This window comes from Anabas testudineus, chromosome 21 (assembly GCF_900324465.2).
Source record: "Anabas testudineus chromosome 21, fAnaTes1.2, whole genome shotgun sequence".
Taxonomy (NCBI): Eukaryota; Metazoa; Chordata; class Actinopteri; order Anabantiformes; family Anabantidae; genus Anabas; species Anabas testudineus.
In genome coordinates this window covers 24276746-24299831 of record NC_046629.1, presented here as the reverse complement: position 1 = coordinate 24299831, position 23086 = coordinate 24276746, and the positions used below count along the sequence as shown (strand labels likewise).

General features: G+C 36.5%; 1 protein-coding gene across 7 annotated transcripts in view; it reads left to right on the top strand.

Moving 5' to 3' along the window:
• Window positions 1–23086, top strand: part of LOC113172885 (partitioning defective 3 homolog B-like) — a 172917-nt gene that overhangs the window by 26395 nt on the left and 123436 nt on the right. For all 7 annotated transcript variants that reach the window (XM_026375939.1, XM_026375944.1, XM_026375942.1 and 4 more), the window contains exons 4-5: window positions 13262–13415; window positions 17835–17929. In XM_026375939.1, the coding sequence (XP_026231724.1) occupies window positions 13262–13415; window positions 17835–17929 (249 nt within the window). The remainder of the gene's footprint in view (window positions 1–13261; window positions 13416–17834; window positions 17930–23086) is intronic.

The window sequence follows — 23086 nt, the reverse complement described above, 5'->3', positions numbered from 1 at the left end:
TGCACACACATGCACATACCCATTTTTACTATCCTGTGGGGCACAACTGGATGCTGCAGCCCAGTGGAGTCCACCTTTTCTAAATAGTCTACAGACATGATTTTTCCTGCAAAAATTACTTTAAATTTCAAAATAATGAACTTAAATGTAAAACCTGATGATCTGAAATACAGCTAGACATATATTAGTCTAAAAGCTTTATTTCTTGTCATTTTCCTTTGATGTTGCCTTTATAAATTATTTACCATTGATATTACTAACTTACTACTAACAGCATCATGTTTGAGTGAATGATTCCATTTCTGTCACATAATACCTCTCACTAAAACTCTTGCTGGCTAAATGTGGCCATTGTTCTTTTCTCTCTTTCTCTCTCTTTCCACTCTCTCCAACCAGTCAAGGCAGATTTCCGCCCACCCTAAAATTGGTTCTGTTAAAGGTTTCTTTCTCTGAGGGGAGTTTTTCCTCTCCACTGTTGCATAGTGCATGTTCACTAGTATATAGTTTTTTTTTTTTACATAATTCTCACAAAGTAAAGTGCCTTGAAATGACTTCTGTTGTGATTTGGCACTGTTCAAATAAAATAAAATTGAATTGAATTGAAATTGATCACCATTGCAAAGAGCAATATTTATCATATTGGGTAAACCCTCAGTGAAAAAAGTGAAAGTGCAGATTAAACTGGCTGTAAAGATGAATGAAGCTGTAAGAATTATATAATCAACTAATCTAAAGAATGAAATCATCCTAAAAAAAAAAGACAACGACATATGTTACTTTATTGTTAGCCTGTTTACTCTAATAGTTAATAATAATTTGTTTCTTCTACTGTTACAATTGAGGAATAAAGCACTATATAAAGATTGTATTTAATGTGTGTGGCGACTGTTTTATCATCACTATCAGACTCAACTGTTTGGCATTTTCTCTTCAAGCTTGAGGATCCTGTAATAATCAATAATAATCAAATTATATGCTATTTCTTATCCATTGCAAAAAAAAACAAACAAACAGAAACTGTAGTATCTAGCCATTGTGTAGAGCAGCTGTAATTGCAAATTCACCACCAAAGTCATCAGTGGTTGCTTTCTTTTAAATCTTGTATACCAACCTCTAGAGTTATTCTTGATTTTAATACTCATTTGCCTCAATAGTAAAGAAGATAAAAAGAACATGTAATAAAAATCTGATATCTGACAGAGAGCACAGAGATGAGTCCATCACTGCCTCTGAGAGATCACTGTCTACAGTGTCTGGCACTGCCTCTGCATGGATAACACAAACAAATATTACATAGGCAAAAAAAAAGATGTACTCTGAATTAAAAATATTAAATTTATAAAGCATATACATCTAGGCTCATTCCCTTTAAGTCAGACAGCAGAAGGTACGCACTTTCCTGTTTATTTTATGTCTTATTTTCTCAACTCAAGTCTTGATTTAACATAGGTTTTCTTCAGCAATGGCTTTCTCCTCGCAACTCTCCCAGATAGCTTTGACTGGTGAAGAACCCAGGCAACAGTTGTATTTACAGTCTCTCATATCTCAGTTGCTGAAGCTTGTAACTCCTCAGAGTAGTCATCGGTGTGTTAGTGACCTCTGTCACCAGTCTCCTTCTGGCATGGTCACTAAGTTTGTGTGGACGGCCAGGTCTAGGCAGATTTAGACATGTGCCATGTTCCTTCCATTTCTTGATGATGGATTTCACTGACCTTAGGGCGATGTTCAGTGCCTTGGAGATTTTTTTGTATCCATCCCCTGACTTATTCTTTTTTATGACCTGTTCTCTGAGTTGCTGGGAGTGTTCTTTTGTCTTCATGGTGTAATGGTAGCCAGGAATACTGATTAACCAGTGACTGGACTTTACAGACACAAGTGTCTTTATACTGCAATCACTTGACACCTTCACTGCACTCAGGTAGTCCCCATTTCACTAATTGTGGGGCTACTAGCACCAAATATCTGTACTTCTGTGGGATTAGGGCAGTAATTTTTAAGGGGGCGAATATTAATGCAAGCATATATTTTTATTAAATCCATATTACTTTCTAGAAACCTGTTTTCACTTTGACATGAATAATGATAATATATGAGAATAATGAGGTATTTTTCTGAAAAAAATGTTTTGTGAAACTTGCCAACTTTTATTGACCATGATTGATTTCATAGTGTCAATAAAAGGATAAAATATCCAAGGAGGTGAATACTTTTTATAGGCACTGTATCTGAATGAAGTCATAAGGAGCATTTAGCTTGAATGTGACTTGTGCCATTGCTTCTACAAATTGACGAAAGCAGTACTGTTACATATAGCAAGTCTGAAAAGAGTTTATGCAAAACATGCAACTTATAGAGCATTTAGAAATTTTTCCCACTTGCAGTCTTTCTTTGTGAACCCCAGTGGTACATAACAAAACTGTGTTGAATTATAAAAGTTGGAATCGTATTTGCTGTATTTGTGTTAAAACAATCACTTTGCTGAAAGCTTATCTCACTCTGACAAACGTGCATATTATTAAATAGCTGAAAAGGTGCAATCAAGCAGTTAGTAAAATGTAGATACATGATGGTTTCAAGTGTAGCATACTTTTGTATTAGTATCAAGACCAAAGTAAAATACAGCATGCTACTCAGACAGTGATTATATCCACAACAAGCAAAACAAATTACAACAATTTCTTTTGAACAAAAGTCTCGCAAATTATATTGTTAGATAGGATCTGTGTATGATAATTTTGAAAAGTAAACACTGCAGACAATTTTACATTCTCTATTCAAAGATGTAGCAGTAGTGATTGAGTAGTAAAACAGTGTGACAGGGAGCAGGCAGGAGCGACTAAGAGTGTGTAAATTCAGGAGACAACTGCAACAGTAAGGTAACTAAACATTTAAAGTCGCATGCGTTAGAGCAACATACATTATGATGTTGACCTTTCCAAGTTTATAATATATCCCTTAATAAGGATATATTACATTGAATTGTTTCTTGTGTGTAGTCATAACTGATATACTTTTCGCATTTAATGATCACATTGTAATTAATTTCTCTGTTTCTTACAGAATTCACTCTACACACATAACAGTTCAGGAAGTTAAGGAAGCAACATATTACATGTTACATTTAGTGGACGTGGTGAGAATTATGACATTAAAAGCATAAAAGCCAAACCCACAGTGCCTCTAGAAAGCTGTGTACACATGGTTTGAAATAAGTTTCCCTTTCTCACTAGTTGTCCTCTTGCACACATTTTGAATAGGGATGTCATGATACCACTTTTTTCCTGAGTACTTTTCGATACAGAGTAAGGATACAATTACTTAACAATATTGCAGTTGCAGCATTTTTATTATAAAACAACAATTACTTGAAAAGTGCAATAACTTCAAATACTCTAATTGTTAATTTTTTTTGACTGTGACAACATAAAATACACAACAGGAATCTATAACCAAACTTTGAACTCATCTAGTCTGATGAAGAGAGTTTGCAAACAGGACATAAGCTACTATATTCTTTAATTGTGTAATTAAAAATTACTGCAATGTTACAGTAATATAATTAACCTCTTACGCCATATGTCTGAAGAAGCATATTTCACCAATCACGAAAAAAATATTTTGAAACTGCACATTAAACTAAACAGCAGAAACTGGCCAAAAGACCATATAAATGTTTTATACTTGCACCAAACACATATTGTACAATGATTTGATAGAGTTTTAGAGCAACAGCTGCATCATTTCAAAGGAATTCTCACCATAAAGTGCTTTATTTTTTCATGCAAACCTAAAACCTTATCCTTTGTGCTGTGTGCCATCGTTATTTAATCTTTGCCAGTAACACATAGCTTATAAACATTTAGAGATCCTAACTCATCTCACAAGTTTTCCTTTTTCTAACATCAAATAGATTTGGTTGGTGGTGGTGGTTCCAGAGATATACTCATTTTATTATGGGTATAATAATAATAATAATAATAATTCAGCAATGTGCTGTTTATTTTATGGTCATCAATTAAACAATTTGAGATATGAATTGTTTTCTGTAGGTTTTGTAGTCATGGAAGGCAGCACCATTAGCGATATCATCAATATAACAAATATATAAATATTTATATAAATATAAATATTTATATAAATATAAATATTTATTTATATAAATATAAATATTTCCATATTATTTACTGTACAATGCTTCATGTGATGGCATGAAAGTACAGTGGCAAGAAAAGCTATGTGAACCTTTTGGAATTTTATAGTTTCTTGCATTAACTGGCAGAAAATGTAAACTGATCTTCATCTAAGTCAAGAGTATTAACACATATAATGTGCCTATATTAATAACACAAAAGATATTCTGATCTTTTATATCTTTTTTGAGAACAGCCATGTAAATCTCATGGTGCTAGTGAAAAAAGTATGTGAACGCTAGGAATAATAACATCCAAAAAGCTAACTGGAGAGAATTATTTTGAGGGTGTGGACTAGAGCTGCTTTAACTGACAAAAGCCATTCAAACTATTTGAGTTTGCTCAATACAAAAAAATACGCTTATGTGGGCCATGCCGTTCCACAAAGAGCTTTCAGAGGATCTACGATCAAGGTTTTCATAAAGCTGGAAGGCGTTACAAAGTGATTTCAAAGACTTTAGAAACTTCATTTTTGTGTAATTATTTTAGGCACATAATATTTTTTAATACTTTTAACTTAGACGAAGATCAGATCACATTTTATGACAAATGAATGCAGAAAACTTTGAAAATCCAAAGGGCCAAATATTTTTTTTTTGCAACTGTATATTGAAATATTGTGATTTCTATTGGTAACTCAGATCACAACCAGGTTGAATTTAAGAAGAAAAAAGAATAAAAGACTTATGTGCCAGTTTTCGTTCAGTCTGAACAAAGACCATTAACAAAAACAGAACTCCAAGCAACAAAAATGTTCATTCAGAAATACTGAGAAAACCATTCCAATGTAGTAATAATACAGATGCAGTGGTATCACAAATGGTGTCTGCAACTCAGGGGGCCATCTTGAGAAAAAAAAAGTCAACAAAATAAACATTGCTCCAACAAAGGTTTATGTTTAGTACTATTACTACTATTAATAATAATAGTAGTAATAATATAAAACATATATTATATATAACACAAGAAAATTAAGGAATTTGCTGATGTATTAATATAGTTTAGTTATTATGTGTACAGGTGTGAAACTGTATTTGCATGTATATAAGTGAGAACAGGGTGTTTGTGGCTGTGGGTTGCCTAATCAGTCACATCTGACAGGCAGCAAATCCTACTTCAAAAGCCACTCAGACATCCATTGTTATGTGGAGAGCCAATTGAATGAGATAAGATGGTGCAAAGAAAGAAGAGGATGAAGTAAAAGGTGGCTCGTTAAATTGGCTATCAGGAAAAGAGAGAGCTGTAGACTAAGGGTTTGTTTATGGTCTCTCAGAACTAGTTTTAAAAACGTGTTGTTTGGCAATGTTGGAAATCAAATGTGTTTATAGTCTTCCTGATTCATTCCATTGGAAGATGGAGCAAAAAAACTGTCAGAGAGGGAGGAATCGAAGCCTTTTTTGAGAAACGGCAGTAAGGCAAGACATTTTCAGGCAGTCTCCTATGAAGATATTGATAACAGATAATGATAATGTTGCCCATGGTTCCTTAAAGAGTAAAAATAGTTGTTTAACAAATTAAAAAAAAGAGAGCTAGACAAAGAAATTAATTCTCTAAATTCCTCATTATCAACAGTTTGGATAGCAGCATGTGTCATGTCTTTTGGCCACCACCACTGTCTGTTTGTTGACAGCAGTTTCTTCTTTTATCTTTGAAAGCATTACAATTTTACAAATTACTAAAAAATAATTACATTGATAATGTATATATGTTAAATTGTAACTGTAACCTCCATTTTTCCCTTGTGTCTTCAGTTTTAGGGCATTTCATGGCATAACATCACTATGACTCCCAGCTACATTGATAGGGAACTATATTTGTAGTGGAAAATAAAGGGTCGGATACCAAAAGCGCGTAGAGTTAAACTGACAGGACAGATTCAAAAAGAGGTGGGAAAACAAAATTACATGTACATCCTAATTTGCCACCCATTGTAATCTATTGCAGGTGGTTACGTATTCACAAGTCTTGCATAAACCAAACAAAAATAAAACCCCCCAGCATAATATAATATCTCTCAGGGAGGAGTTTGCAAACACTCTTTGCATGATGGATCACCAGTGACGAAGTAAGGCTCAGACAAAACCACCCCCCAGATTTGTGGATAATAAATCTGAAACTGATTTGGTTCAAAATTACTTATTTAGTCCTTTCTTACAAGTGAGGGGACCTATGCAGTTCCTTAATGGTTAATAGGCTCCTCTGGTTTGTGAGAGCTGTCGTTTAGACTGCTACTGGTGGATCATTGAGAATATGGCCTGCACAGAATGCTTCCATCTGTGCCACTGCGTAAGTCCATAATGCTGTTCCATATGGCCAAGTGTGGTCTACACACAGCCTCAGGGAAGTGGTGCTGGATGGTTAACCCACACTCATACACACAGGTATTCTTCGTGCTCCTGCCTCGTGCAGAAATATGTTTATGTATGAATACAGGGTCATAAACACAGACATTCACACACATGCAAATATGAATGCAGAAAAGTAGACACGCCATCTGCAAGAGCAAGGAAAGCAGAAGTTGTCATTATATTTTGGCAAGCAGACACTGAAGTTTGGTCTGTCTGAAGTTTACAAAGTCACTGAACAGTTGTACTGTTGATACTGGTGGAGGCTTCCCTGTTATTAGCAGATGAAATTGTGCTTTCTCTGTTTCTGAATTTATTTGTTTTGTTTTTTTTTCTATGTGTAATTTTGTTTTGTTCTTTGCTGTCTGTGTACAACTGTCTTACAACAGTCTTACTCCTGAGAGATAAGATGAGTAGAGATCAATAGAAGGTCAGCAAGCACACACACAAACTTGAAACAGCTGACCAGGTGAATTTCATTCATCCATAATCTTTATAAGGAGACACCATCATACTGATTGATAGCCACAGCAATGGGCCAATTGCTGTGGGGAGGTCAAAGTCACAGGTTTTTATGCTTTTTCTTGGTGTGTATAAGTGCTTTTATAATGTATGAGCATCTTCAATCAGTGAAATCTGACATTTTCTCCCTCATGCTTTCTGTACATAAGAATGTAGATATTACAAAAAAATAAGAGAGAAACCAAGAGATAGTTAAAAGAACATGAAGGTGTAAAATAGTGAGATAAAGAGTATTGAGAATGAAAAAACAAGCGTGGATGTGTCAGATTCATGTGTTAATCAATAAGCTCTTTGTTTCTTTGCAAGTGTATCCGATGAGGAAAGTGCAGGGACATCATGATTTACATGAGCTGATTGTGAGAAACCACTACAACTCACAGGGGAGAGGGGGACAGCTAAAGTGAGGAGCTCTGGGGGCAGTTACAATACAGGAGCAGAACATGGAAGAGTAGGAGAAGAACATAGGCACCAGAGAGAAAAAAGAATGAAGAAACGAGGCAACCGGAGAAGAGGAAAGGCAAGAGAAGGGAGGGGAAATGAGTGGAAGCAAAGGAGAGGAGGCAAAGTGAAGCCAGAGGGGAAAACAGGGCTAAGCAGGAATATTTGCTGATGAAAGACAAAAAAGACCATCGTGTACATAGCCTAGCATAGAAGACTTTACCTGCCTCAGGGTTGATTGAAATTCTCTTTGTGATCTTCACAGTTATTTTATGGGCATCACACAGAGATATGCAAGGCTTTTAAAAAACTGCTTCTCGTCCTGGCTTTACAGAGTGCCTACTCAAGTGACCTTATCTTGCCACATTAGCAACCCCGGACTGATTTCTGTTATGGCTGTAGCACAAAGAGCATCAAAATGATGTCATAAGACATAAAAATGTCCCTTTTTACTGTGGCATTACATCAAAGGGGTAGGAAGGGGAATGACGACATGTTGATAGAAAGCAGTTTGCTGTGCTTTTAAATGGACCCACCATAGTTCAAAATAAAGAATGGAGGTTAAAACATTCTTCTCATATAACAAGACTTGGAGCCACTGTTTCCCACCCAGTTTTTCTTCGTTTAAGCAGAGAGAGTCGGACAGACAGGCATACGGACAGGTAATAGGACGATATCTTCACCACTTTATCTTGTTCTTTCTTTACTTCTCTGTGGCAAGAACTACTTGTTTAGTTAACAGCTGTGTGTGAGGTGTGAGGTGGCAGTGGCTTAAAGATGCACTGAAGGTGCAGTTTCTGTTGCATAGAGCTAGGTGGTGCTGTCAGTCTTTCCATCATTGTGTGTGTGTGTGTGTGTGTGTGTGTGTGTGGGTGGGTGGGTGTGTTTGTGTCACTGAGTGATCAAACATGTCTGATCAACAGTTATGTCAGAGTAAGAGCTTTTTGATTTTAGATCTTGAAGACACATTTATTACACTCAATTTATTATTGCATTCAGATCATTGAAGTTCATTTGTAGAGTTTTTTAAATGTTAAAAAAATCATAAAAATCTGAAATCTCTTGAAATTTAGTTTTTTTTAAATTTTCGTACACTGTATTTTCCAAAAATCCTCTGATGTATCACAGCCAAAATCAAATTAGCAAAACACACATTTTACACATGACGCACAGACGCTGTTAATTCGTTTCAAAGCATGATGTAGTGGTTATTGTTAAGGATTTTGCTGACTTTGTAAGTAGCACACTTGAACATCATAGATTTTTTCATGGTAAGTGGTCATGACTTCAAATTAAAGCTCAGTAGTTCACACTGAGCTTAAGCATACTTAAAGATTGTATGTGTTCATATGAGAGTTAGTGCAAGCACTCTGTTTGTGAGCTGTATATATAATCATACATTTGGCAGATTGTAGAATTTTATTGATCCACTCCTGCCTAATCAATTAGTCCCTTATTGACCCGATTAAAAAGGGTGTGGTAAAAAAAATGGTAATTGGTAAGTGTGTGTATGTGATGCACTTAGGTCCTAAGCTGCTCTTAATCTACCTGTCTCAATTTCATGTGATCTTTTAATTTTAATAAATGGGTGCAAACTAATGCTACACTTTTCATCCCCCCCTAGGAGATGCTGAGCAGTGCATGCAATATCATGAACATTTTTTACTGTTATATATCTTGTGTGTATAACCATTAATATTGACAGAAATATCATTGAAATGTGTTTGCTGAAACACAGACAGTGTGGTAACTCTGTCTCTGTGAGCTGACTCTACTTTCATTTTGTGTACCTGCATGTTCATAATAGGATGACATGTGATTTATGTCCAAAGTTAATCTCCCAGCTTGTGTTTTAGAGTCCACCCACATAAGAGTATTTATTTATATTGTCTGATTAGAGCACTTCTTAGATGTAGGTATGTAGCAGGTATAACAGATAAGGTATATCTTAGAGGTGTGTTATATCATACTGTCCACAATAACACAAGTATAAGTTTTTACATAATAAGGAAATAGCTATTTCATGGAGGGACTTATGGTGTATTTACATTTTCTAACTTATACAACATGGCACAAGCCCATTGAGATTGAGATCAACTTCTCAGCCTTTTCTGGGTCTTTATAAATATCATGATTGCTAATTCCTTTGAAAAATGATGGTACTGTATAACTTTTGTCTGAATGAAGCCATGAGGACGAATTAATTTAAAAATGACCCATGTCATTACTTTAACAGACTGTTGAAACCAGCAATGTTCTGTATCCCAAGTCTGCAAAGGGTTTAATGACCATGAGTCTTTCCCATTGTACTCAACTGCAACTTCACCAGGGAGAGGAAACACCTGTCTGTTAGTGCAGGGCTTTAACCTGATGTCCGGTGTCATATCAGTATTATAAGATCATCACACTTAAATACTACTCAACACTTCAATACTATTCAACAGGTGTTAACTTTATGTTACATTACATTACCAGCCTAAGCCTTAGTACAAGTTTTGTAACTGTTAACCACGTAATTCTACTAGCTAGTTGAAATCAGTGTTCGATTGTGGCTTGTTGGGGCAGGCCTTTGATAGATCCAAGCTCTCAGGTCAGGTTGTCTAAAGGCTGACATAAATCCTGTTGAAGACTCAATTGGCCCTTTGTGGTTGAACCTGGCCTTTGACCTCTGCAAGAGCAGAAGAAAGCACATATTTTTTACTTACTTAAGCACCTTTCAAACATGCACTTATTACTTCCTTCCAGTAATCAGACGGTATCTAAATGTGTTAGCTACAAGTCTGAATTAGCAACCCGGTCACTTTTCCAATGGGCAGTCTTGTTAGGTTTGACCTAGTATTATTTACTTGTGACTTCCAGCACAGCAGCAGAATGGCTTTGAATGCTGCATTTCAATTGAAATTCTCCACTTGTGAGGAATGTTGGCCTAAAAGGGCTTTACTTACAACGAAATGACACAGCAAACCCTACTTTCACATGATTTGTAGATTTGTAGCATAGTCACTCTTTCTTTAGTAAATTTTTCTAAGATGAAATTAACTCAAAATGAAGACTTGTTTCTAGTACAGGTGCATTTATGAGCTCAGGTTTTAAAGCTCAGAGATGGATAAAGGCGCTTCTACATGAGGTTGTCAACAACACGATCAAAGTAAAATGTGTTTTGACAGTAAGCTAAAACTGAAAACAACAAGAAAACAAAAAAACGAAAAAAACATTTACTACCATCTTTATCTTTGAATATGTCAAGGTTACTGACAGGATATCTGACAAGAAGGTTAAATGTTACATATAATAGCATGATGGAGAAACACACTGGATACAATACATTACATTAGACAAAGGCTGAAAAACATGAGGTGTCTACTGTACCTGGGAACATGTCGTAAGCTTACAGTACCACTAACCCTGGGACCAGAAAAAATGGAATGTGGTTCAAGACAAATAGAAGCAGAGTTGGCAGCATGTAACTTTTGAGTTTTGTCAAAAATGGACATGCCATTGTACCAAAGCTTGACATGGTGACACTCTCAGACAATCTCAAGTTTCAGGTTTGCTTTTTGCTTTTTCTCTGACATCTTTAAGGTTGCAGTACATGAGATCTGTCAGTACCCCTCATTACAGAGAATTCTAATTCTCTGTCAGCTTCTGTCTCTCACATGCTCCATGGCCATTTCTTGCTTTTTCCCACTACTTTCACTCTGTGTAGTCTGCCCCCTCCCCACCCATGCTCAGAATGTGGTGTCATTTTGTTTGGCAGGTCTTTGAGTACCCTGTCGGAGAGAACAGAGACAAAGTCCTCCCCTCTCTCGTTTGGCTGTCTTTCCTTCTTTCCACCTCTGCTTTTTAAGACACTCAGCAAGGCTATGTAGAATTTGTCTTACCATTTTTCTCCCCGTCCCAGTTCTCTTAGATGTTTAAAAAAAATCCTCTACCTCAGTGTGTGTGTATGTGCTTATCTGGAAGCTATTAGTCTTGTTCAGACTTTCTGTAACAGGCATATTTACTGAAACTGGATAAGATATGAGGCGTTTTTCTAGAATAGGATTTGCACATAGCTGCTGGATGAAGAGGTGTGTAACTAACAAAACAGAAAGGTAGTGGAAGCCAGGAAGATGTAGAGAAAATGAAGATATTGGCTAAAGAATAGTAAACAACCAAATCTAAAGGTATGAGGAAAATGTTTAAGATGAAGCCTAATATACAGGAGGAAGGAGGATGTAGCAGGACAATGAGAATGATGTGTGTTAAACAGATGGAAGTGGGGAGTGTGACAGAATATGACTGTGAGAGACTGAGAGACATCGTGTGTACTGAGTAGTTAGTGAGATGTGGATGGGGAGGATGGTGACAAAGGTGCAATACTGTACAGTCTAACTTGATACTGCAGCTAGTGCTGAAAAAAGCGTACTGTATATATAGCACTGATACACAATTGCTAATATTTTTAGCTTTTACTTATTTTATTTTATTAATGACATTAAGTTAACTATACTTACATGCAAATTGAAAAAATATATGTGCGAAACAAAAAATGATATATTTTTGACATTTATAATTACATATTAATGTTTATAATGATATTTATTAAAGTCTTTATTGTTCAAATGTGATAAAACAAATTACATTCTCTAGTTGAACTAAATCACAACCACCATGGAGCTATTATTGGTGTATTCCTGTTCCTAATTCATTATTAAAAAAACAAAACAAGAAAAAAAATCATTTGCATCATGTAATGAAAATTTGCTTTTATTGTCACAAGGCGGCTAAAACAGAAGCTATGAAGAGACAGCCATCACAGTGCAGTAACTTAGAACTGGGTGTCTGCTTGTGTGAACACTTCCATATGGTTTGTGTCTGTTTGTTGCATGCATGTGTTTGCTCTCGTCTCTGTGTGAGGGAGCGGTGCTGCACACTTGTGAGTTCCAGTGCAGCAGGAAGCCTCTGGCTTTACTGGCAAAGTCCCCTTTCTTTACTCTTTGCCACTATAGGCACCATCACACATATATACACACACACGCGCCCACACAGGTCTATTCAGCATTTGCATGGAGGCCCCTAGAATACTGTGTTGAGTCCCATGTTTGGCTAAACGCAGACTCAGTGCAATACTCAATAGAAAGGGATTCCACTATATAACACAGTTAGAGCTAGCAGGGTTTCACAAACACGGAAAGGGGAGAAACGAATGGAGTCTGTTGTTAATCAGTAGACACACTCTCTGTAATGCTGGGCTCCTTAGATGTACTCTATAGTGTCCTCATCCACAAGGTAACACACAAGTTTTGTGCATGCACATACACATAACCACGGACAGTTTTCTAAAACCTGTGTTGTATCCTTGTTTATGTTTTATTTGAAGAACCACTGTGAAAATCTACACCGGCTTTAATTTTAAAGTTTAAAAGACATCAGTCTTTGGGTAGGTTTTTTTAACACAGATTGACTCTGATATCAACTGTTGTCATTTTCCTTGACTTTATATACATTAATGCTATCTGTAAATTTAGCTTTTTGTTTTATAACACAAGTAAATGACTGCAATTTGCACAGTGGCTGTAAAACGCACTGGAGTAGGCTTTCTGTTAGTTTGAGTGCAGAGTGGCAAAGGAGTTACAAATGGAAAACCTGAGTGAGTGTGAGTGAAGTTATATAAGAATCTTTGGGCAAAATGCTGCTATGCTGCTCTCACACTGTGCTTATAATAGATAAAAAGAACAGAAGAAAGTAAAGAATAACCAGCTACATTATGTTGTTTTTTTTTAGCTGATGGCGGTGTATGAGGAGCAGGAAGCCCAGCAGAGGGGTACGGCTAACACAAGCCTAGCACCCAGTCCTGACCTGTACCAGTCTGAGCTCTCAGTCTTCCAGCCAATCACAGGCGGGGAGATTGAAGTCAATTCCTCAGCCCTGAAGTCCAGTGAGTAAAATCTTTTTGTAAGACATACTATGAATATTTCAGTAAACAGTGAAGTAACAAAAATGTAATAGTTAATGTTATTCTAAGATATGTAAATACATTCTGAAATCATTCCAGTAGTGTACCTTTTTACTGAGAGGCCTATCTGCTATCTGGACGAACTGGGAATAGTTAAGTTCTGGCATTTGTCACTAGGACATTTGAAAGAAGTATTTGAAGACATGCCAATCCATGTAAACTCTGGCAACCACAACTGCTCTGAGTTTGACCCTTCTGCCTCTCAGAGACCAAATGCTGATTCTTAAAGACAAAAGTCCTTTGGGAACCTTTTTACCTTTTAGTTGTAACCTAAAGGTCAGTGCATAGACGGGTCAATGCCGTAATTCATTAAACAAGAAACAGGCTCTGTGGCTAAATATGCTAGGATAAGTTAGTGGGATAGCCATTTTTGAGGGAAGGCTAAATTTGAAATGAATAATCAGTAAATCAAAATCATAAAAGAAAAGAAGAAATATCAGTTGTCTTAAGTCTTTGTTGTGGGTGGAATTCCTGTTGACTTATCAAGTACAGTCCCTATTTACTGATATAAGGTACAGACAAAGGTCAGGTTGTCATAGCGATTGTCTGTGTGGTACTGATAAAAACAAGATCCTAACAGTTGCAATGTTGGCAGCATGTCTGTGAGATTGGGATAAAAAGGAATGAAAGCAGGAGATAGAGAAGAAGGAGAAGACAGGAAGTGTATGTTCATTCAGGCTGCAGAGTGAAAACTGGTGTCTGTGTCTGGTTACTGTTACCTGAACCAGACCCCTGTATGTGACGTATTTGTACCTTTGCATGTCTTTGTTTTTCCATTTTCTTTTTTCTCCCTTCCTTCTTCGCTATCTGTCTTATTTCAACTCAAGTGCCTGTGTTCAATATAGATGAGAGTGCAAGAGGAGTTATCACTGTCACTGTGACTAGTCCAAATTGAAGTTTGACTTAACAAAACAAACTGTGGATGATGGATTGTGTGTACTTGGAGATGGCCAAAACCTATTTGTTACGTATCTCCTGATGTCAGCCCATTACAGATTTTTGTTATGAATTGTGTCAATATTTAGTATGCGGCACACTCTGTACCATCCTTGACATTTAAACATAATCTGTCAAGGTTGTCATTAATATTTCAGTCACAAATGTGCAAGTTTATTTGGATGTCAAGCGGTTTATTCACCTCAGAAACGTCCAGACTGAATTGGAAATCAGCTGATTTCACAGTTTATCATGTATCCTGCATCTAAACTACAGTTATACTTTACCAGTAATGGCAAAATAAAAATTTCAGGTTGTATGACCTTCCTGAATTGTAAAGCGGCCTTAGCTGTATGATCCAGACACTGTTAAGACAGGAAGTTTAGTCTGTTTCAGTATGGTCGGCTGTCAGCAGAGATTAGTGGTAATGTGTGACTGTCATGGGGGATTAGAGGTAACAGAGCTCTGGAGACTATCACTGTCAGTGTGAGAAGGTCAGAATTAGGCTTCTATCATTGTCTCATATTTTACCTCTCTCTTAAACCAATTGTCTCAGTCTCACAGTCGCAACAGTTCTTTCTCTATACAGTATCTCCTGTTCACAGTTTGGCTTCATGCCACCCTTTTCTGTCTCTCAGTATCTTCTTTTGGCTTCACAGTTTCTACACAATTTCCCTTTCGGGTACACACCTCCATATTTCTAAACCCATACTTTTGTTGCCTTTTTTTGGTCTCAATATCGCGTCCCTTCTACTGTCTGTCTTTCTTTCTTACTTAGCCAGCAGTTAATAGTGACATGATATTTCTCACCAAGGTGTTGATGAGCACCATAGCTTCAAATCAAGAATCAAAGTGCTGAAGTGATTTAGCTAGCATACAGGATTCAGGATTAGAACGAATGGGGAACTCTCTGATTGCAGTGGTCTTTTGAGTGGTGACCCATGTTCCTGCCATTATTTCCTTTGTTTACAACGATGGAAACTATGCCGAGATCTTAAGTGTCAAATGACATACATCAGAACATAACTGAACGAAGATCGAAATAGATTTTGTTCACAGAAGACATTTTTTGATGCCACAGAGTAGATAAGGTGTGAACGGAAATAATCAAATTAATGATAGGGGAATTCCATCTGTTTGTTTCAATTTCAGAGGCCTTCTGTAGTGGGACTGTGAGCCAATACATGCACCGTCACGACTCACGTGTCTCATTTACTTTTTATTGTTTTGAATTAAGGCACATAGAAAATGTCATTAAATCTAAAACCAGGAAGAGAGAATAACTTGATTCAAATAACAATACTCTAAGACAACAACCAGTTTCATCTCATGCACTACATGGGGTGTGTTCGATGTAGTCCATATCTGTAATGTACAGTAATATTACTGCTGGAAAATATAGGACAATCGAGAAGAACAAAACTTGATCTTACAACCCCTGCATGCACATAGACAAAAGAGAAACACTCGTAATCCCTACTTATTGTCATCAATCCACTTCACCACCTTCGTCTATGTTTTTGAGTTCTGACGGGCTTTCTTCAGTCTACAGCTGGAAGCTATAACAGTGACGTGATTTTAGTTTGTTTTTTTGTGTACTGCTGTCTTTATTTTTATTGCACTTTGCTGTATTTCTATTTTCTCCGTCTTTCCCTTAATGCCTTTTTCTCCTTCCTGTGTTAGTCATTTTTATCTTTCTTGTCCTCCATCCATACATGCCTGTTTCATTGCCTTTCTTTGAAGAGATGAATTGATTAGGGGTTTGATGTAATCCATACCCCCCACAGCCAGTCTTAAGAGCACCAAGGGTCCATTTTGTGCAAATCAATATATGACCCCACAAATATCATCTGGCATATGTTCTGACTAGTCCAGTCATATAGAGTTCCCTCCACACACACCACCACGTTCTCATTGTATTCCCAGTTGAACTATAGAAACCAACATGACAGTGTTCTTAATGTATATATGGATTGATGGGCCTATGAATTTCATTATAGTAGACTTGAGAATTGGAAGTGTACCATATAGATTATAATAACTCCCCCCAGTTGTAAATGTTATTTATATAAATAGTTTTCTGTTGTCTTGACTTTTTTCTCTGTTTGACCGTGTCTCCAAGCTCCAGCAGCTGCAGCACACACAGATCACAGTGTGATATGTTTCATCCATCAGCTTCTCTTTAATGATGATTTTATGCAACATGCTGATGAGATGTGAGGAGTGAGATGCTGTTATATGTTACCTACCTGCATACACACATTCACAAATCAGCCATTTATTGGCCATTTGGATGCATGAACACCAGTGTATTCACTGAGGGGATGTTTAGGGAAGCGCTCGTGCATTAACGTCTTACACACTACAGCTTTCGGAACAGACCTAATGGGACATGGAGACCATGTTTCATTCACACCGTGAATATTTTAGTTTGCTGTGCTGCTGTTGCTTGCCTTCGTTGCCTTGTATCCTTTACTAAATGCCCACCTACCACATCTCATAACACTGTATCACTCTTTATTTCTTTTAACAAGCTAAAAATGGTAGACTTGTTTCCATGGAGGTTTGTGTTTTCTGTGGCATACAGCACAGTCTGTTCTGATGCAATTTTTTGATAACTCAGAAAGTTTGACTTCTCACTATTGAGAAAAAAAGTAAATGTTGTTGCCTTCTGTTTAAAATCTGCAGCTTCTATACTGATATGTAGATACATTTATACATTTCTTCCTATTAATATGTGTGTCACATTCTTATGTAGTTTGCATTCTTTCTTTAACCCCTTTCATGATTAGCACCATAGTTTCACAAAACAGCAGATTTCTTATTTTTTGAAAGCTAAATATCACACATTTCAGTGACAGAGCAGAAATTTGTTTAGTCACCCTAACAACATAAAAATATCCATCTCTCCTCCTTATTTCTTTTTCATCATGCCTTGACACCCATAAAGAAACACACTTAGACTTCTTTTTGTAGTGTGGCAAGACTAGCTCGGGGTCTGTATCTTGTCAACGAAAATATTATTATTAGACATGAATTTTGCTGAACTGTGACTCCATCAAGATAGCGCTAGGAGTTTTAAGACAGTTGAGTTGGTTTGTGTGTGTGGACTTGCTATACATGTATTAGAGAAACCTGCTGTTTATTCTGATGCACTAAAGATAATGATTCTCTATACACACCATTCTTACATTTATTGTTTTATTAACAGTTTAAAGAATGTAGTCCCGATGTGTCATACTGGAATGACACATAAGGTAGACAGCTGCTTTAGAAGACTACTACAACTAATGTATTTAGATGATACCTGCCCAGATCTAAAAGAGTAGACAACATTGGAAAAATGCTTAATGCTGCCTCGTCCTATTAATTTTGTGACTGTGTGTGTGTCCATGTTTTCTACAGACACCCCCCTGTTGGTGAGGAGCAGCAGTGACTCAGCCCTCGGCCCCCAGCCGACAGAGACTGAACACTCTCTGAAAGAAAATATCACTGTGATGGTAAGACCTTAAGGCAGTTGCATAAAAAAACATACAGCTTGAAACACACACTGAATTTGACAGACACACGATCATTGTCCCTGTGTGATTGAGGCCCCCTTTGTGAGAGCCTAATGGCTACACAAATACTCAACCCGTAAGCTATAAAATGATGATATCCATTGAATATAACAACCAATCCTGAAATGCTTCTGAAAGTCTAAATTCTTTGATTCTAAATTTCCTCAAGAGCCCACAATATGTGTCTGTCTCCATTTATACCAAATTGTTGGATGGAATTAATAATATCCTTAAACTGATGCTTGATGAAACATCACATGATTTGTCCTGTCAGGGCTTTGAATATGTAGCTGTGTGAGCCATTGTCATTCTGCTGAATCTGAAAGTTCCCAGGTTTCACTGTCTCAGATGAAATCCTAGATAAAAGTTGTTGAGAAGGATAAATGGCAAACTTGGTTTCACTTTAGTAAGGCCCAATGTACGTTTTACTAACAAGTATTATTTCAAGCTGTGTGTACAGGTGTACTGATTTGATACTATTACATTAAATCTTGTTCAGCAGATTTTGTTAGATATTGAATAAGTATGATTAATCGCCCTGAACATGTTGTGTCCTTTTCCTTGTGTTTCTTATACTGCTGAAATCCAGTAGATGGATTGCCATCATATATTCTCAACTCCTCATGGCCCCTCTTGTAGAAAATGTTTTTTGCTCTTACCACTACTGGTAAAGCTGACAAAATAACTATTTACATCAAATAGATCTACTATACTAACTGTCTTACGACTTACAACAAATTCATGGACATTTGTACACAAATTACAAATTGTAAATCTTTTTTTATTTGTTTTTTTATTAATGATACTGAATGATCAGAGAAGTGTAGACATCTGTCCAACAAAACACCACCAGGAAAATTGTCTGGGGTTTTTAGGGAAAGACATGATTCCTCTCATCTTGGTCAAGAAGGGCAGATTAAAGGCCTTGGAAACAATACTGAACACGCAGCAGAGCACGCACTTTCTTTAGCCAACTGCCACACATAGCTCTATAGTCTATTTTGATTTATTCTCATTCAGAAGAAACACAATTCAAACTAAGGATGAGAAGGTTACCAGTTTCATAGTAAACCATGGTCAAACCGTTTCACATTTTAATAATTATTAAAACCATGGCCGATTAGCCCTCTGTGAAGAACTCCACTGTTGAAAGATAAAACACAGTCCAAACTCAATCGAAGTTAGCAACAGTCTTCCAAACGTATGGACTACAGACCTGCTCTCCTTCCTTACTGACTCCTAACGTTACATACTTAGCTGTTGCTGCAGACTCAGCACTATTTCCATCAGTACAAAGTGTATTATCAGCTCTCACGTGGACTCTTTCCCCTTTGATACTCTCTGTAGATACTAAGCTGCAGCCTGTATGTTGCAAAAATGCCAACTGTAGCCTGTTAGACTGCGTTAGTTAATTCCCCTTTTAGCTTGATTCCTGCTGCCTGTGGAAAAACTCACTGCTGCTGCAGTTTGGCTGAGGTAGTTACACAACTTTTAGTACCTGTTAATGTTTGTTTTGCATTTTCATTTAAATAGTAAAACGTAGTAATGTCTTTTTTGTCTATTTGTATCAACTACTGTCAGCCCTACATACATATGAGTTGGTATATTTTTATTTAATGTAAAATTACACCTAAAGTGTCCACAGTTGTCACATAAACTATAGTAAGTTGTCATAAATGAATTTAGTTTACCTGGCAGCTTGTTTTTTTAAGGAGGATATTCTTGAAACCACTAAAATCATCCATCTTTGCAGGTGCAACTGAAAATAAACAGGTTAGTTATAGCAACTTTGAATTCAGTACTTGCTTGATCTACATGGTGGTTGTAACAAAAACATCTTTGTGCTGATAAGAACTGTAATTCAATTCAATTTAATTCAGTTTATTTATATAGCGCTAAATCACAAAAGTCATCACAAGGCACTTTACAGTGTTCAAGGTTTAAGACCTTACAAAATATAACTATACAGAATTATATAGAAACAACACTCCCAGCTGCTATCGTAAAGCAGAGTCCATTATACTTGTCATAGTAAATGAAGTACTAAGAAGTATATGAAACCTCAGAAAGTACAGTAGCAAGGGAAAGTATGTAAAGGTCATTATTCCAAGGGTTCACAAACATTTTCCACTAGAACTATAAGGTTTTTGACTGTTCTCAGTAAAGACATGAAATATCATTTTTTGTGTTACTACTTTAGGCACATTATATGTTAATATGAATGACATGATGAATTTGTATGACAAATTAATGCTGAAAACCATGAAATTCCAAGTGGTTTGCATACTTTCTCTTGCCACTGTAAATAGTTATGAGCCCATAAAGTGAATTTTATACAGTTTTAACTTATGCCACAGTTCCCAACCTGTACCCACATCACACAAAATTGCTGAACCACAACTACTGTAAATAATGACACTTGAATAGGTGCTGGCATTAATAACGTTTGCATGCCCAAGAGTAAAACTGTCAAATAGTTTCAATTCTAAACGGTTGATGAACTACAAATCAAACTGTGAACTACTTGTGAAATGTATTTTGAACTTTTTGTTGTGTGGTTATGACATAAATTAAAAAGTAGCAGTGCATTATATACACTTCTTTTCATTAATTTAGTCAAACTGAACCAGTCCCACATACTGACATGCATCTTCTTACAAATTACAGCTTAGGAACCAAGTTGTAAATAGATATAGATCTCTTTGCTTGTTGTGGTAGTGTTACAGTTTCATATCCTCTGTAGACTTGTGGACACAGTAAATCCCTAATGTTTACTGGTTAAAGAGCTTCATGCCTGATTGGACTCTTGTGGAGATGTCTCGTCCCCTAAGATTTCTCAGTGGACAAACATCTTTTTTAAAAATCTCACTGTATTCCCCATAGAACAACCTGTTTGGAAGGATCTGTTCTTTTGGGAAATATGATTGGTTCTCTGAGGTGACCAATCTCCCTGCTTAATACACCTAACATGTTTGTGATGCTCATAACAACAAAACACTGAATTTATTGTCTTATGTTGCCCAGTCATATTGACTCTGTGCAGATCAGTTTATTGGGTGACCTAACTAAAATTGATTTGTGTTTTATTTTGATTTGCACCCTACAGCTACTGTACATGTACAAGTTTAGCAGTAATGAAACCTGGATGCACTTGCATTATAAATGTAAACCACAGTAACATTTATATACCAGTTATAACAGATTATCTCTTTGTTAAAGTTCAATTTATGCTAACTTCTCAGGTTTCCCCTCATTTCACACATTACAAGTTTATCATAGTTCTTTAAGTTTAGCCTTAAATTTGAATTTGAGCTTTGACACATGAATTTTCACCATTGACCAATTGCAAACCATCTTGACAAAAGTAACTCTGGGCAATAGAGAAGATCTGAAATGAGGCAAGCCATGAAATTAGCCATGGTTCGAAGTAGGGTTATGAGTGGCCTATTGTGAAGTTTGAGTTTACCGACTGGTTATACATGATACTCTATATACTTGGACTGTGTCCAACTACATAGATAGTGAGTGTAAAAAGCACACTGGCACATTGTTCATATTGTTTTATATTAAACAGAACTTTACTGTTGGCATCAATAAGTTAATGTATTATATCAATTAAGACACCAGTTGATTAATTACAACAGATGCTTTTGATTATGGGAAAAAAGTCATGTTGACATTAGAGATTTATTCCATTGATAACAACACACAGTGTGAGAAAAAGAACATTTCTAGATGTTTCTATCTGCTTTGTAGTCTTCAGTGCCACTCATCTTCCCTATGTCAGTGCTTTTCTTTCTTACACCTGCTGTGCCGCAATAACTACCACTAGTTAAAGTGGTACATAAGCCCTCTGTGACAACTGTAAATAAATATATTCTCTGTTTTTTCTCTCATATCTTCACCATATGTCATTATGGTCATCATACATATGTCTTCTTCTCGGACTCCTTCACTGTCTTTTACTGATGTACTCACAGTCTCTCACACAGACACACACCCTGTCACTCACTCACAAGCCTGTCTCTTCTCAACATGCTTGGTTCAGATAGAGGTAATGTCTTCAGGTAATGGTTCAAATTGTCACTTGGCCTTTTGGGGAGAGTGATGAGGGGAAAAAAGTACTCTTGTTGCAGTAATTCTCTGTCTTTCTTCCATCTCTGTCTTTTCTCCTACACTCTGTCCCCTCTCTTTATTTAATTTCATTTCAGAAAGGTTTCTGGTTTAGCTCTTAAATTCTAAATGCCAGGCAGCAGTGTGTACAGTGAGCCACAAAATCTCTCTTACTTTCTCTTATCTTTTTAACACACATGCATGGGTTGCATGTTTAGTTACAATGTGTTAATTAAGCGGGGAGTATTCATTGCTCCCTATACTACTGGAGCCAACAAGGCAGTACAGCACTGACTTGTCATCATCAGCGAGATCTTGTTTTGTGCAGATGTGCATATTTGTCTGCATGTATGTCATGACTTTTGTGGAGTTACGCTGCTTGCATGTTCATGAATGACAGTTTTGTATGTTTGTACATGTACATATATGCAGGATTTACAATGTGGATTTGATTGCTTGTTGCCTCTTGCACCTCTCCTGTTCCCCTTTGTGCTTTTCCAAATGCCTGTATGTGCAGGACTAATAATACTAGATAAAAGAAACTCATTATTTCAACAAAGTGTCCCCACTGATAGTTGGAGAGAGTAAGTGTTGTGTTTGTGAGTTGATGTTTATTTCCTGCTCCATGATTGTAGAAGAATATGGGACTCTGACTGTGTCATTCGTTCTTAAACTGATATATTATAGAAATATCCGAGTCCTGTAAAGTAGAGTTTAAGTTGTTTACTATTCACTAGCGTGTCGGCCTTTAATATAAACAGATTACATGAATTTATCTAATAGACAAATTAGAGTTGTGTTATATTATGAATATATTTTGTTTACTTCTCTGTTCAGCTCTCTGGCTCTTTGACATGGTATTTATCAAAACACATATTTACTCAAATTCATCATCCACATCTGCAAAGAGATATTTCAAGATAGATTACCTTTGGTTTATCACTTTCATACAGCTGAACACACACACACACACAATTTATACTT